This window comes from Gorilla gorilla, chromosome 17 (assembly GCF_029281585.2).
Source record: "Gorilla gorilla gorilla isolate KB3781 chromosome 17, NHGRI_mGorGor1-v2.1_pri, whole genome shotgun sequence".
Taxonomy (NCBI): domain Eukaryota; kingdom Metazoa; phylum Chordata; class Mammalia; order Primates; family Hominidae; genus Gorilla; species Gorilla gorilla.
This window is the reverse complement of record NC_073241.2, coordinates 61,905,454-61,920,249: the sequence shown is the minus strand read 5'-3', so window position 1 is coordinate 61,920,249 and position 14,796 is coordinate 61,905,454. Positions and strand designations below refer to the sequence as shown.

The following is a 14,796-nucleotide window of genomic DNA, read 5'->3' as shown; positions in this document are numbered from 1 at the left end:
ATTAAAATTCAATATTTAAATATTAGATATTTCGATAATTAGATATGAAATATTGAACTTTAACATCTCAGTAGTAAATTTTGTCTTGTTTACATTTTCCTCCCCAAATGTCTTTGAATCCATACATTCAAGAACAAGTAATTTGTTAGCTTTAAAAAAAATTAGTCTTGCAACGTGTCATCTCATTTTTTTGCATACAGAGTAGTTATCTCGACCAAGTCTCCTGGCTACCAAAGGACAAGATGGCTACTATATTTACATATATTTTGTCTCTCCTAGCTGTTCCTCAGGCATGACACCATGGCTTTATCTGCACATGCAAATTCACAGCCTAGATTTTGAACACTTGGTTCTTTTCAAATAATATCTAGACATCCTCTTGAGCAAATTCTCCAGTGTGATAGACAGTAAGCTGCAACCTATTGCCTCTTCAGCATGCACTTTGGGAGGCCGAGGTGGGTGGATCACGAAGTCAGGAGTTCATGACCAACCTGGCCAAGATGGTGAAACCCCGTCTCTACTAAAAAAAATAAAAATAAAAAAAAAAATAGCCGGGCGCAGTGGCAAGCGCCTGTAATCCCAGCTACCTGGGAGGCTGAGGCAGGAGAATCGCTTAAACTCAGAGGGCAGAGGTTGCAGTGAGCCTAGATTGCGCCACTGCACTCCAGCCTGGGCGACAAAGTAAGACTCCATCTCAAAAAAAAAAAAGGGAATCAGCAGCAGCATTCTTTCTCTTTTCTATTTCTTACATGACCTCTCACCTGAATATCTCCCTTTTTATAACATTCAAGTAGATTACCCTGAGATTAAATTGGATCCTTAATCCTAAATTCCAAGCTAAAAGAAAATTTTCATACAATACCATTTATTCAAAAATGTACTTATTGCAGCAAGACAGCATGAATCTATGCTCTAATGAAACTCAATATCTAACTTTCTACTCTATATACAGGTAAATATATTAAAACTCCCTTAGAAGACTAAAGCTATACACTGAAAATGATGAGGCATGATACATTAAGGATCACAGACAGTTTTAGGAATGTCTAGTTCAAAGGTACCTGAGGAAATAATTCTAAGTCAGTTAATAGCTTGACAAACTTAATGAATCCGAAGCTTCCTGGTAGCTTTCTCCAGTGCACCCTGTTTCTCTCTTTTGGAGGTTACTTCCTGGTTGCTGTTATTACAGCTGCATCACTTTGCCCTTTAATCAAAACTATTCCAAAAAGTTTTACTTAAAAAACAACTATCAATACATGTTTGAAATGTCATCATCTCATCACCATGGTCCCCTTTGCTGGGGGCTGTACACCGTGATAATTAACCTTCATGCCTTTGGCTTGGGAGGCATAACTCACGTCGTGGTCAATTATCCCACTGTAGAGCCCCTAAGGATGGGAAGTATTGCTGCAAAACCTAATTAGTAATTTTTTTGAAAATGTGTATTGTTTACTTGATAGTCTGTAATGACTTCCTCTGAGGCACTATGGCCTATCATGGCAGGGTCCTACTTAGACAATTTTTAGCAGCTCATTGACCTGATAAAAAGACCTGCCATGGTCTGTCGGCGCCCGGCAGCCACCGTTGACAGGATGGACTGTTTAACGTTTCTTTCTAAGTCATTATGGTATATCATGTCAGGTCCCTGGTAAAAGAAGTTTTTTTTTTTAGATTTAGAACAATCAACTCGATAGACCAAATAAAGAGCTCCTTACAGCGCTGAGTGGGAAAAGGCAGATCTCACAAATGCCCCGTCAATCTTGCAGCCCCATCTCTCCTATGGGCTGGTTGACCCAGGCAACAATCCATAACTTAAAATGAAATTTTTCTGTCATTGCCCAGTTTCCATTCAAAATAGCAAGTACAATCAGTTACCAGTGTAGATTAATTGGTGGTTTAAAAAAGGAGGAAAAAGAATCTAGAAATATATGAGACACTCTTCAGATCAGAAAAGTTGCTTAAAACATTTAGTTAATTTTACATTGTGTAGATCATGAATCAAACCGGAAGTTCCCCACCTACCCTCTTCCATTATGCTGCTACCAAACTGCTGAAAAATTATTATGCTGAGAAATCACCAAACCAATTGAGAATAATGAAAACACATTGTAAGCCACCTCTGGGGTAACCTACCCTTACAGAGCTGTACTTGCTATTTTGAATGGAAGCTTGGTAATGACAGAAAAATTTCATTTAAGTTATAGACTGTTGCCTGGATCAACCAGCCCACAGGAGAGATGGAGCTGCAAGATTGACGGGGCATTTGTGAGATCTGCCTTTTCCCACTCAGTGCTGACAGATAGAGTCCCAGGATAGCCTACCTAGCCAACCCTTCCAAAAGAATAGAGAAAAAGTGCAGAACACCTTCCCAGTTTAGCAGGGAAATGGGCACATGGCCTTCAGATTCACTCAACCATGAGTCAGCTCATGAATTGCATGCCTGCTGGCTATGAATTTACTGACAGAAATGAACAGATGAAAATATAAATTTAAATGTAGTGCCAATGAATTGTTTTGCTCTCAGATTTAGAATTTAATTCTTCAGTAAAGAGAGGAAAAATTAAAAACTTGGAACAGTAGAAATGCTTTGGTAACTTAATTTTTTTTCAGTAAAAGTTGATGTTTGAAGTGTTATTCTTATGAAGATCTTACTCCCTAGCTAATTTAAAAAAATAGAAAAAGAAAAAGCAGTTTGGGAAGCGTTAAGAACAAAGCCTCTACTTCACAGAGTAAATAAAAGACAAGAACTTAATATGTCAAAAATGCATCAAAGTTTAAATATTTTGTTTTTCTAGTAATATTTTGTGTTACAAGAAACAATGGGAGACAATATTCTTTTTAACATATCCATTGTTTTTAATCCAACGACAAAAGTCAAAAATTCAAGCGGGGTAAGGATACAGTAATGCAATCTCATGCTTTAGGATATAAACTGACAACTCCAAGGGCCAGAAAGAACTTGCAAAGATCTGCAAAATAAGCAGAGTTTAAAGTATATTTGTATGCATTATTATTAATCTTTTTAAAACTTATCTCACAAATACTGAATATTGCTTCTGGCAGTGGGGGCAAGGGAGGCTGAAGGAGGGAGAGATGAACAATTTGAAATAGAAACAGTGTAATCCCAATAAGAAATCTTTAATAATCTTAAACTTACTTTCCCCCCAAAATAAAATAGCCTAAACCTTATATGTTCTTCATGTGGCGAAGAGGGGCAGGGAGCATTGTCAAGAGAGACCTGGTATGGTAAGATTTTAGCCTAGAGTGAATGTTCACAGTTGCTGGCAGACCATTAACAATCAGGTTTCTAAAATGCATTTCAGGAACTCTCACTTTGGTCATGCAAGGGAATAAGTGAAAGACTCAGAATCTTTACTATTGGAATTTCTACCTAAAAATGCACTTTTCATCAGGAAGTGAAACCTGCTGATTTTTTCCCATTTAGATCCTAACAGTGACACTGTGTGGATAAATCTAGGAGTACACACGAAGTGTCGCATGAAGAACGCCTTGGCTAGAAAAGAGAGCAGGTTCTGACATGCTGACCAGGTGTCACGGTGAGGAAGGAAACAGACCATAAAAAGTGAAAAAAAACTGAATTTTAGACAAGAAAATGAGTTCACCAAAGCGAGATCTTCCTCTTATTCTTCAAAATCTATACTCAGTTAAATAGAAGGTTTTCATACTTGTTGTGACTAAGTGGCATCTTTTCTTCTAGACTAATGCTGCATAGAACTCACCATTACCAGCTTATAACCCACATAGTCCCAATCTTTAAAGATGGCCCATTAGTGAAATAAGAAAATACATTGCTTCTGAGGCCCCTAGACCTACTATAGAATCACATGGAAGAAGTGTACTGACCTACCTTAGTGTCAATGTTGGAAAAAAAATATGTTTTACTTTAGGATGGATTTTTGTAGACATGTGTCAGTCTTTTCAATGAAACACTTTAACTTGAAAAGGTAAATGTACTAGTAGAATAACTTTGACCTATCATATTCAATGAGAAAGTAACTGAAGCCTGGTTGAGGAAATAGAAGGAATCAGTTTATCTGTAGGCACTTAATTTTGCAACTGCTTTGAAATTTTATTTTATATTTAGATGAGTTTTTAGTCCCTCATACCAGAAAAATCTCAATTTTTTAAAGATCAGAAATCCCTTTGATGATCACATTAAAAAGCTTCCTCCAAAAAATGCACTTGGGCAAAAACATCTATCTACAGCATTTTATTATAATTTCAGAGGCTCACGGACCCCACAGAAGACATGGACCTGGTTAAGTCTTTACTTTATGAAATCTGACTCGTCTTCTCTTTATTTTATTCCTACTTTTCTCCCTGCCACTGTTTTCATTATTGTTGTTCTTCATTATCTTTCTGAATTTTCCAAGGCACATATTTCCTTCAAATATATCAAGAAAATCTAGAAAAAGCAAACATAACTAAAATATTGCTCTAAAATTATCAGTGATGTCTATTGGGATAATTTCAGGACTATCAAAAGTTGAATACATTAACATCCATAACAAATATCATGCCTATCTGGTAGCAAATTATCTAAACAAATATTAAAGTATTTAGTTGCCACTTAAACTTAGGAAATGTTTAAATGCAAATATCTTCATGGTCAATTTTTAAAAACCTTTTATCCAGATAATATTAATTGACAGTTCCTGAACATGAACAAAATGCTGGACCCTATGACAGGCACTTATATGTATTTGCCAATAGCCCTGTGAGAAAGAGACCATTATCATCCCCATGTTCCAGATGAGCAATCTGAGGCTGAGAGAGGTTGGGTGACATGTCAAAGGCCACACACCTAGTACATCATCTAGCCAGGCAGTCTTACTCAAGAAGCCAAATCATTAATCACCATGCTATATACTACCTCATAAATGTTTTGGTACTTCATAGACACAACCTGGAAAATCTCCAAGCAACATACGTTTACTTGATAAAAACCTGTAGCACTCCTTGTCTTGCAATCGACATTGAACAAGAATCTTGGCATCTATTTTAATAGAGATCATTAATTCATTAAATATAAACTATATTATCTGAGGGGCATGGCACTTAACAATTACACTTATTCAATATTGGACCACATGTTTTCCTTGTGAAGTATATTATTCCAGTAGTATCAGTGAAAAAAAGAAGCAAAGAGTCAAAGGCTGGCTTAAAGTTTCAAACTAGTCATCCTGACTCCCAATTTTTGATTGCTGTTAGAATGTTATTCTCCCTTGGCTCTCATATTTTATTACTTGCCAAGTTTTACATCTTCCTTTAAAATATCTTTTGCATCACCCCTTTCTATTTCTTCTACTAAAACTCTTATTCACGTCCTCAGTGTCTTCAAATCTCACTCCTAAATTATGGCATATTTTAGGATTGGTCTCTGTCTACAATCCTTCCAACACAGCTTGTATCTTTTGCTTTGATGGCATAATGGGATAATGTAGTCAAAAGCCTCTCTTAAAAAGGGATTTAAAATATCTCAGAGCCTTTTAAGAATCAACACAAAAAGCTACTTAGATGAAATTCCTGTAACTGGTTATATAAGTGCAAAATTTGAACATTATATGAAGTCCATAAAAGTTATTCTATTTGCAGTAGTAGTACTAAGGGTAAAAAAAGTGATAATTGAAGAAAAATTTTGATGATGTAGTTCTCTTATAAATTGGGAACAATGACCCTTGAAGGACCATAAAGAAAGTGAATGTCAAGATAATTTATTATTGTTACATTATCTACCTCATTTTTCACTTTGTCTTACAGAGCTATGATATCCTTACAAGGTACCGAATATCCCAAATATTAATGAACACTTAACAGTGTATAAAAAGCAAGATAACAAGGGCTGAAACAAAGAGTTGGTGAATTTCTCCTCTACTATTACTTTAATATCAAGAATATTAACCAGGAAGGGCAATACATATGATTACTGTAGAAGGTCTCAGACTTATAAGGTATACGTGTAATTTTTAAAGATTTGCAACCCTTTCTGAAGCAGAATGCACCCCTTTCCCTGACTAGCTGTGTGGTGCTTATCTTATTTCGGAAGGTAACATTTCACAGCTCCTCTTGTGATTTACTGTGGGTTCTTTTCATTGTAGAAGAGCCAGTTTCTATGCATGTCGGTTGGACAAGCATTTATACGTAATTGGTGGAAGGAATGAAACCGGCTACTTGTCCAGCGTGGAGTGCTATAACCTAGAAACGAATGAATGGCGCTATGTGTCCTCTTTGCCACAGCCTCTGGCGGCTCATGCGGGAGCAGTGCACAATGGGAAAATATACATTTCAGGCAAGTAATTCCTTCATTTTCTGTTACAAAGTTCAGTTCCAAAGCACTCTCTTGACTTGTATGTCTATGTTTATTTCACAGGGGGTGTACACAATGGAGAATATGTCCCATGGCTATATTGCTATGACCCAGTAATGGATGTCTGGGCTCGAAAACAAGATATGAACACAAAACGCGCAATTCACACTTTGGCTGTAACGAATGATCGCTTGTATGCAATTGGAGGAAATCATTTGAAAGGTCTTTTTTTTTTGTTGTTTTGTTTTTTAGTCACAATAACATTTGCACCTCATATTTCTCGCTAAGGGGGTTTCTCCTTAGATAATCATAGTTAACCAAGTAAAAAACATGTTGACCTAATAAAATCTACTCTGTAAATTGGCAGTACCCTTGAGCAAGCATTTATTTTGGCTTTGCTGCAGATAGGATTATTTTTAAGTTACCATACACATAAAAGAAATGAATAATGATGTCTACAGAAAATAAGAAATAGGAGCATTAATAACTGAAGAACACAAACAATTTGTCGTAACAATGAATTCACTGAAATAAATTATTTCTTATCACCAAAGTTGTAGTAATGAATTTTTTCCAGAAAATTGTTTTCTGCTGTAATCATAAGGAATTTTAGTCATAAGTGCACAAAGCTAATATGTGATTTTTTTAAAGGTAATATTTACCAGATATTTGTGTCTAAATGTAGAATTTTTTTAAGAATTCAATAGCAAGCCACTTATGATTATCAAATTCTGTTGCTTTTTTTCAATAAAAAACTTAAAGCATAGCATTTTTAGAGACATGTTTTGGCACCTTTCCTTCCCTAGATATGTATACGACTGCAACTTTTTGTAGTGTATGTGCACATATATAACATTATGTGCATGCATGTAACACTGAATGTGACAGGAAACCAGAGAGACCTATGATATCGAGAACATTATTGAACTGCTTTGGGCCTCAGTTTCCTCATCTGAAGATGAAGAAACTGCTCTATGATCTCTAAAATCTCCTTCAGCTCTCCTAGTCTATGATCCCTGAAATTGAGCTAAATGGGAAACAGGCTATCTAAGTATGGTAGATAACACACATGTGTGCATTTATTTTTTAATAGTATATACATCTTTTTAAATGGTTTAGATCTAGATGTTTTTTCTATTTTCCTAATACATATTTACCTTTAGATGTAATAAAGCCTGAACAGGTGTAATTTTTATGTAGATAGTTCCAAGTTCATGTTCATTCGTCAAGTTCATGTTCAGAAATGCCAATAGCCTAGTGCATGTCTGCTGCTCAGCTTAAGTGCTCTCCCCAATGAGAACGGATTTTCTTTACTACTGTGACGCTTCCCTTTTTATTCTTTATCTCTTTCAATGGTGCTCTTTCATTTCAAGCCACACACCATTCCTTTACGTCGACATGTTTTGTATTAACTTTGTATCCTTCTATGTTAAAATGTGATTTCTTTGCATTTCTTTTGCACAAGATATTGTCTAAATGCTCTAGGATCTTCTAACATTTAAGGTTAGGTTTGGACAGAAAGACTCAGGTAATGACAATCTAAATGAGAAATAGTGTGCACACATCAAAACTGGGTTAGCTCAAGGAGGCATCATGGTGAGGAGAGGATATAGACATTGTATCTAAGCCTAGGTTTGATTCTAGTTATGCACTTTCTAGTTGTGTGGTCTCACTCAAGACACTTAACCTCATGTCTGTAAAGGAAGGATAATTATCCTTGCCTTGATGGTTTCTGTGAGGATTACAGTTCCCATGTATAACATTGTCACAGAGAAGGCACATATATCTTCAAATGATGCCTCCAAGGTCAGAACCTGGAATTTGCCCAAGTGCCCATTCTAAGTGTATATGCTTCAAAAATTATCATCAATAATCTTAATGGTACAGGAAAGGAATATACTCTGGAGTTGCAGTGAGTACATTGTTCTGTTGTTCCACCATCTATGTGATTTATTTTCTGTAGGAAGTTAGTAACCAAAATAACCTGTCTACCTCTTCAAGAAAAAAAATTTATCCACCTTTTTATTCATCTTCTCAATTATTTTAAAGAATCCAGTATGTTGGTTACTTTAGAATACACACTGAGATTGTCAGCTAGCAAATATCCATAGCCTGCATTTAACTACGGGAAAAATAGATAAAAACACTAAGGGTTTGACCTGCTTGGTGAGCACGAAGCTCCCACTAGGTGTTTCTCACCCTCTAAATTAAAGGCAGGGATCCAGTAGAGTCCAGGAACTTAAGTTGTTCTCAGTGACCTAGGTACTGCCCCAGACACCAAGAACCCTATCAGAAGCTGTAGGAGAAGCTCTTCAGTGAAAGTTACTCAGCCTCCTACTCCAAACCTTGATTCTTGGTAAATACTAGAAACCATTTACATCATCAGAGTTGTTTATAAACATAGTCAAATTGTGAAAAAGGTAAAAGATGCTGAACAACATATTTTTAATCTATTAAAACATTCTGAGAGAGTTAAATATTCATTTGAGAAAAAGCAATACAATTTAGTCTGCAAGAGTCTGAGTTCTGAAGCCTCTCCTGGATTCAAATCTCAACCTATCTACTTACTGACTTGTGACTTACTCAAGTAATTGACTTTCTCTGTCTCTCAGTTCACTTATCTATAAAATGAAAGTGAGGACAGGGACTATCTCATAGAGTGATGGAAGGGATTGAATGAGTTCATTTAAATAAAGCCCTTAGAAAAGAAAACTAGCATATTGTAAGTGCCCTGTACAATGCTTGCTTAAACTATTATTTTAAACATTTTTAAATAAGGTTTTAATAAACCATTTTAATAAGATCTATCCACATATAATCAACCTTTGCTAATGACATCTGCTCAGGCATTCTTGCTTTGAAGTAATCTAAAACAACTAGAGTTTCTTTGGGGTTTTCTAGGTCTTTCTGACATTTCTCCCAATCTCAGTGAATTTATGCATTTGTGTCTTCAAAAACATAATTATCTATTTTGGCTTGAGGCTTGTTTTTAAAAGAAGCCCTAGCCTTAAATTGAGACCCTGAGCATTTATCATTTTGTTGTTCCACTTTGTTCTGTCACTTAGGTTTCTCCCACCTTGATGTAATGCTTGTGGAATGCTATGACCCAAAAGGTGACCAGTGGAATATACTCCAAACTCCCATTTTGGAGGGTCGAAGTGGCCCTGGCTGTGCAGTGCTTGATGACAGCATTTACCTTGTGGGAGGCTACAGCTGGAGTATGGTATGTGTCCACATTTACTGCATCCTCCTTTATTTCGTTTGTGCTTACGTTTTCTGTATCCTTCCAAATGTGTTATCCTCCACACATGTACCTTTTAAGAGTATCATACTTACATGCAAGCGGTCAGTTGCTTTAGATAGTAAAATAGGATCAGCCTGGTGGCTGTTGAACTGGCTTGCTAGCTGATCAACAGCATCACAAGGTGCGGTAGGTCTCCTTTCTCTCCTGTCTCTATGATCTTGTGATTCTGGCTTCCCAACTAAAAGTCAAACTGAGGTGATTTTACAAATGTTCTGCAGTTCAATAAGAGAGTCTGAATGGTTTCTGACCGGTAAGGCATGAAAAATGGAAATTCATTCTCCAATATTCATGAAATCTATTTAGGATGTGTGATTTGCCATTGATTTTTCCCCTTATTTTCCCTCTTTATCGTGAAATTTTCTAAACATACAAAAAAGTCGACATTAGAATGGGCCCTCATTAACCCATCATTCAGCTTCAACATCCGTCAACATTTTGCCACACTTCATCTATCCCCCCTTTTAAAATCTTTGGCTCAGGCAATATGAAGTAGATCCCAGATGTCATATCATTTCACCCTAAATGCTTCAGTATTTACCTTTTAAAAATCGTTAACTTACGTAAATACATTCACACTCCAAAAAATTAACAATAATTCCTTTATATTCATTTTTATATTCAAATATTTGCCATTAACTTTAAAAAAAGATGTATTTTTCAAATTGGCATATCCAAATCAGGATCCAACAAGTCTTTCTTGTATTTCATCATTATGTCTCATATATCTCTTGCAATCTAGAACATTACCCCGACTCTTTTTGTTTCATGCCATTGACTTCTTGACAAAAGAGGTTCAGTTATACAGAATACCTTACATTCTGAAATTGGCTAATGACTTCCTTGTGGAGTCATTTGAAATAGTCCTCCATCTGCATATTTTCTGGAGACTGGAAGTTAGAGATAAGGGCATAATTAAATTCAGCTTCTTTCTTTTTCCTTTATTTATTTCTTTTGTTAACTTCTTTTTTCTTTTTTAGCAAAAACACCTGCGAAGGTGGCTTTGTAGTTCAAATTACAGTACATCAGGAGACACATTGGGTCTAGCAGATTACATATTCACTTTTAAAATGATGAACATTTTTATATTTTCCTGATTACCTGTGTTAGTTTTGTAAGATTAATTTGGTGGTTTTAATAATATTATTTGGTTTTATTTCTTTTGCCTCTAACGAGATTGTGACATAAAGTTTTGGGGAGCTTTAAAACATTATTAGTTATATAGGCAAATATGTATTGACATATATAACTAGATATTCATATGTGCACTTGTTTGCTTGTACAAATTGTTAGCTGCAAGAATGTATTTGTTTGGAAGCAGACATTGGGGCATTTTCAGAAAAATAATTATTAGGTTGGTTGGGTCTTTCATTTGTTTCCTATGATAAACACAAAGCTCCCTTGGTTTGGGGAGGAAAATGTTACACAAGCACTAGCCTCTAAAGTTGACAAAGAAAACAAGATTAAGGACATTTTATTTCTCATGTGGCCTCTTGAAAATAAATAAATCAATATATGAGAAAGTTGACAAACTTTCATTTCCAGTTTACTTTGAACTGGTTTTCAATCCTAGCTCTGATTCTTCACAGTAGCAAAATTGAAATGGAGAAGTGAGACAACAATCTGAAATATAATTGTGTTAACTATTTGAATGTTTAAGGTAAATTTGTTCTTTTTTTTTAACTTAAACCAGCTGGATAACTTCTATTTTTGGTATATTATTTTTATGTATGTATGTATTTATTTAAGCCAAGATCTTACTCTGTTGTCTAGGCTGGAGTACAGTGGCATGATCAGAGCTCATTGTAACCACGATCCTCCTGTCCTAGCCTCCCAAGCAGCTGGGACTACAGATGTGCACTATCATGCCCAATTTGTTTTTATCTTTTTTAGTGTGTGTGTAGAGATGAGGTCTTGCTATGTTGCCCAGGCTGGTCTCAAACCCCTGGGCTCAAGTGATCCTCTCGCCCTAGCTGCCAAAGCTCTGTGATTACAGGTATGAGCCACTGGGCCCAGCCAATTTAGGATTTGTTGAGCATCTAGGATCCTCTAGGTATTTATTTAACTTTTATTATTAGTCACACACAAAAAAAATTTTTTTGAAATTTTGTCAATCTTAGCTTTTTCTTTGGAATACAACAGTTTAAAATCCATTGCTTTCATTTGGAATTATTTAGCAAGAATAGAGAACAGATATTTTCTTTTCAATATACTAATAAATGTGATCAGTAACATTGCCATTGCACTTCTCTAGCTTCCTTCTCTAAGTGCTCCCTCCTCTGTCATTACAGGGGGCCTACAAGTCATCTACAATATGCTATTGTCCAGAGAAAGGAACCTGGACAGAACTCGAAGGAGATGTAGCAGAACCGTTGGCAGGCCCTGCCTGTGTGACAGTTATTCTGCCCTCTTGTGTGCCATACAACAAATAACACCAGGAAACTCTGGAATGAACAGTATCACATTCTAGGAAGCAATGGCAGGTGACATCACTATTATAATAGGAACAATGCATTCTAATGGTACAACTGCCAAAACCCACCCTTGGTTTCTGATGATTTATAAGTAACTACAAAAGAAAGAGACCTGTTCTTGAACAGATACTATGTCTATAACTCAGATCGCACCAAACTTCCTGTGGTGACAGACTCTTCCATTTCAGACTGGTTTTAACTTATCCCAGCTTTACAAAAACTCTTCATGTGAATCTTAACTTACAAAAGGAGAAAGATAAAATACAGAAGACTGGCCCCAGAGAGATCTCAGATCAGTATTGTGCATTGTAGTCTACCTGCATGTGATCTATGTTGACATTTCGGGGATATTGTGTTCAAGAATGATTCCAAATTTGAGCCATCAAAATACACTGCATTACAGAAATTGCCACTTGATTCTGTACTCTTAACCTTTGGCTACTTCACAGACTCCATTGGCAACACTGTTATTGAAAATCATGTAAGATTAAAGAGAGGCATTTTCGTTTCTATACAACTTCATTTCATATACCTTCTGCCCTTACAGCACCTCATGGGATCAGAAAAGAGAAAGATGTTGGCTCTTGTAATAAATGCTTTCTACCCTATAGGTTCTAGGCTAGACAGAGTCGTCATTTCTGTGTCCTCAATTTTATCTGAAAGATTAAAACAAAATACATTATGTCACTATTCAGTTCATGGAGGTTTGTGCTTTTTCATATTTTGTGATATATAAGTAGTGAACACACATGTTATTTACTTCAAAAGACAAGATTGACAAATTCAGTCAATACTATTTTAGAGATTCTGTTAGATGATATGTCTGACCCAAATTTAATCCGTAATAAAAAATGGGAGATTGTTTTCAGGAATTCAGGGATGAAAAGAAAGAATAATTTCCATTAAGTAGAACTCCAGTTGTCCTTCTGTTTCTAAAACACAGAACTTACAAGAGCCACAGGAGCCAATTATAGCACCTGACAAAATACTTCTCCACTTCCTCACCTTCGGGTGCCTCTAGACACTTGACTTACGATCGTTATTCCCCCAATTCATCATATTTTGTTTGTTATCACCAGAGATGCCTGAACTCAGTTAAGCGAGCAATTGCTAGTTGTCTTGAGGAACATGAGGAATTCAGGAGCAGAAGGTCAGGATAGCACGAGATAGTCTCAGTGTGGCCAACCAAAAGGACAAAACTGACAGGAATGCACATTTCGATTTTCAAGCCCTCCAGAGCTTGAACAACTTTAGGAGTAAATAAAAGCCTAAAATATATTTTAACCATCCAGAGATGGTGTTGAATCCTTCAACAAATGTGTCATTCAAAACAGTAATTAGGGAAATCCCACAGATGAAAAATGCCTTGGTGATAAGCTTTCATGGCAGAGCACGTCAAGATAAATGGGTATACTGGAATCCAATGCTGTTTCTACAGTAAAGTGCAATCTTCGTTGTTTTTGTATTTATTTGTATGTTCAGATCCAAAGGATCCATTGTAAAAATATATATATAAATATATGTATATCCAGTGCAATCAACTTTCATTTCTTTTTCCTTGAAAACATATGAGTATATAGAAAGAAAAGTTACAGTACTCTGTGGGAAAATCTCAGCTGACATCATGAATAGAATGAGGTCTGCTTCAGAACCTTTTGTTGTCAACTGTCACTGTTTCTTCCAAAAGTCGCAGTTTGTACAAGAACCTTTGCTTTCCTTAGACTTGTTCTGCATTTTATTTTTTATTTCTCACCAAAATAAATAAAAGCATTTATGAGAATTATAAGCAAAGCTTTCTGTATTTCAGAGAGACATAAGTTACTAGAAAGTGAAAAGTGAATAAATAAGTCACAGAGAATGTAAATTTTGTACAGTATTAGAATGTGTAAATGAAGCTTGCTTGGAAGGGGAAAACTTTAAATAAAAACTTTATGTACTAATTCAACTGTCTCTCATATCCTACTTACATATGTATAAATCTCTACATTAAACTGTTTGAAGGTTTGTGATATGTAAATGCCTAAATATTTTTGTTCTGAAGCTATGATTTACAAGTGTATTTGGCTTTCTCACAATATGTAAATGTATACAGTATGGACAGTGCTAAAATTATGGAATACTTCTGGAAAATGCTGTGAGTTAAAAATCATATGAGTGGAATCTGATGTTTTCACTACAAGAGTGTTATAATAAGATATAACTTATCTGAGATCAAATAACTAAATATTTATACACATTATTAGAAGCACCATATGTGTTAAAAATACCTGCACCCTTTTTAAAGAATAAGTGAATCACACATTTAATTAAATCAATTATCAAATACATAGTATTTAATTTTATTCTCTTTTGAAGATCTGATGAAGTAGTTGTACAGGGCAATTAGAGGGGCTACGGGAGACATAGGGGGAACTAAGGCTTGTAGTTAAGGGTAGCAGTTGGGCAGCCTTCCAGGCAAAGAGCTGTGTAAGATCAGGAGCTACGTTTGGAAATCTGTAAGCTGGGGGGAATTTACTTTAATGCTTCCCAGCCAAATCTATCATTAGTGATGATTAAACTCAAAATTAGAGGATATTTTGATTCTCCCTAATATTCCACAAGAAAGAGTAATGGAGTTTCTTTCTCCTTCCATTGGATCTTCTCCTCCACATGCTAGAGTAGCACACTGAAAGAAGACCCTTCTCCTGAGCCAA

At 35.8% G+C, this 14,796-nt stretch overlaps 1 protein-coding gene across 1 annotated transcript in view; it reads left to right on the top strand.

Moving 5' to 3' along the window:
- Positions 1 to 14,048, top strand: part of KLHL14 (kelch like family member 14) — a 99,332-nt gene extending 85,284 nt beyond the window's left edge. The window contains exons 6-9 of the mRNA XM_031003574.3: positions 6,120 to 6,310; positions 6,392 to 6,550; positions 9,394 to 9,551; positions 11,921 to 14,048. Coding sequence (XP_030859434.1) covers positions 6,120 to 6,310; positions 6,392 to 6,550; positions 9,394 to 9,551; positions 11,921 to 12,061 — 649 coding nt within the window. The 3' untranslated portion in view covers positions 12,062 to 14,048. The remainder of the gene's footprint in view (positions 1 to 6,119; positions 6,311 to 6,391; positions 6,551 to 9,393; positions 9,552 to 11,920) is intronic.
- Positions 14,049 to 14,796: the final 748 nt, after the last annotated feature.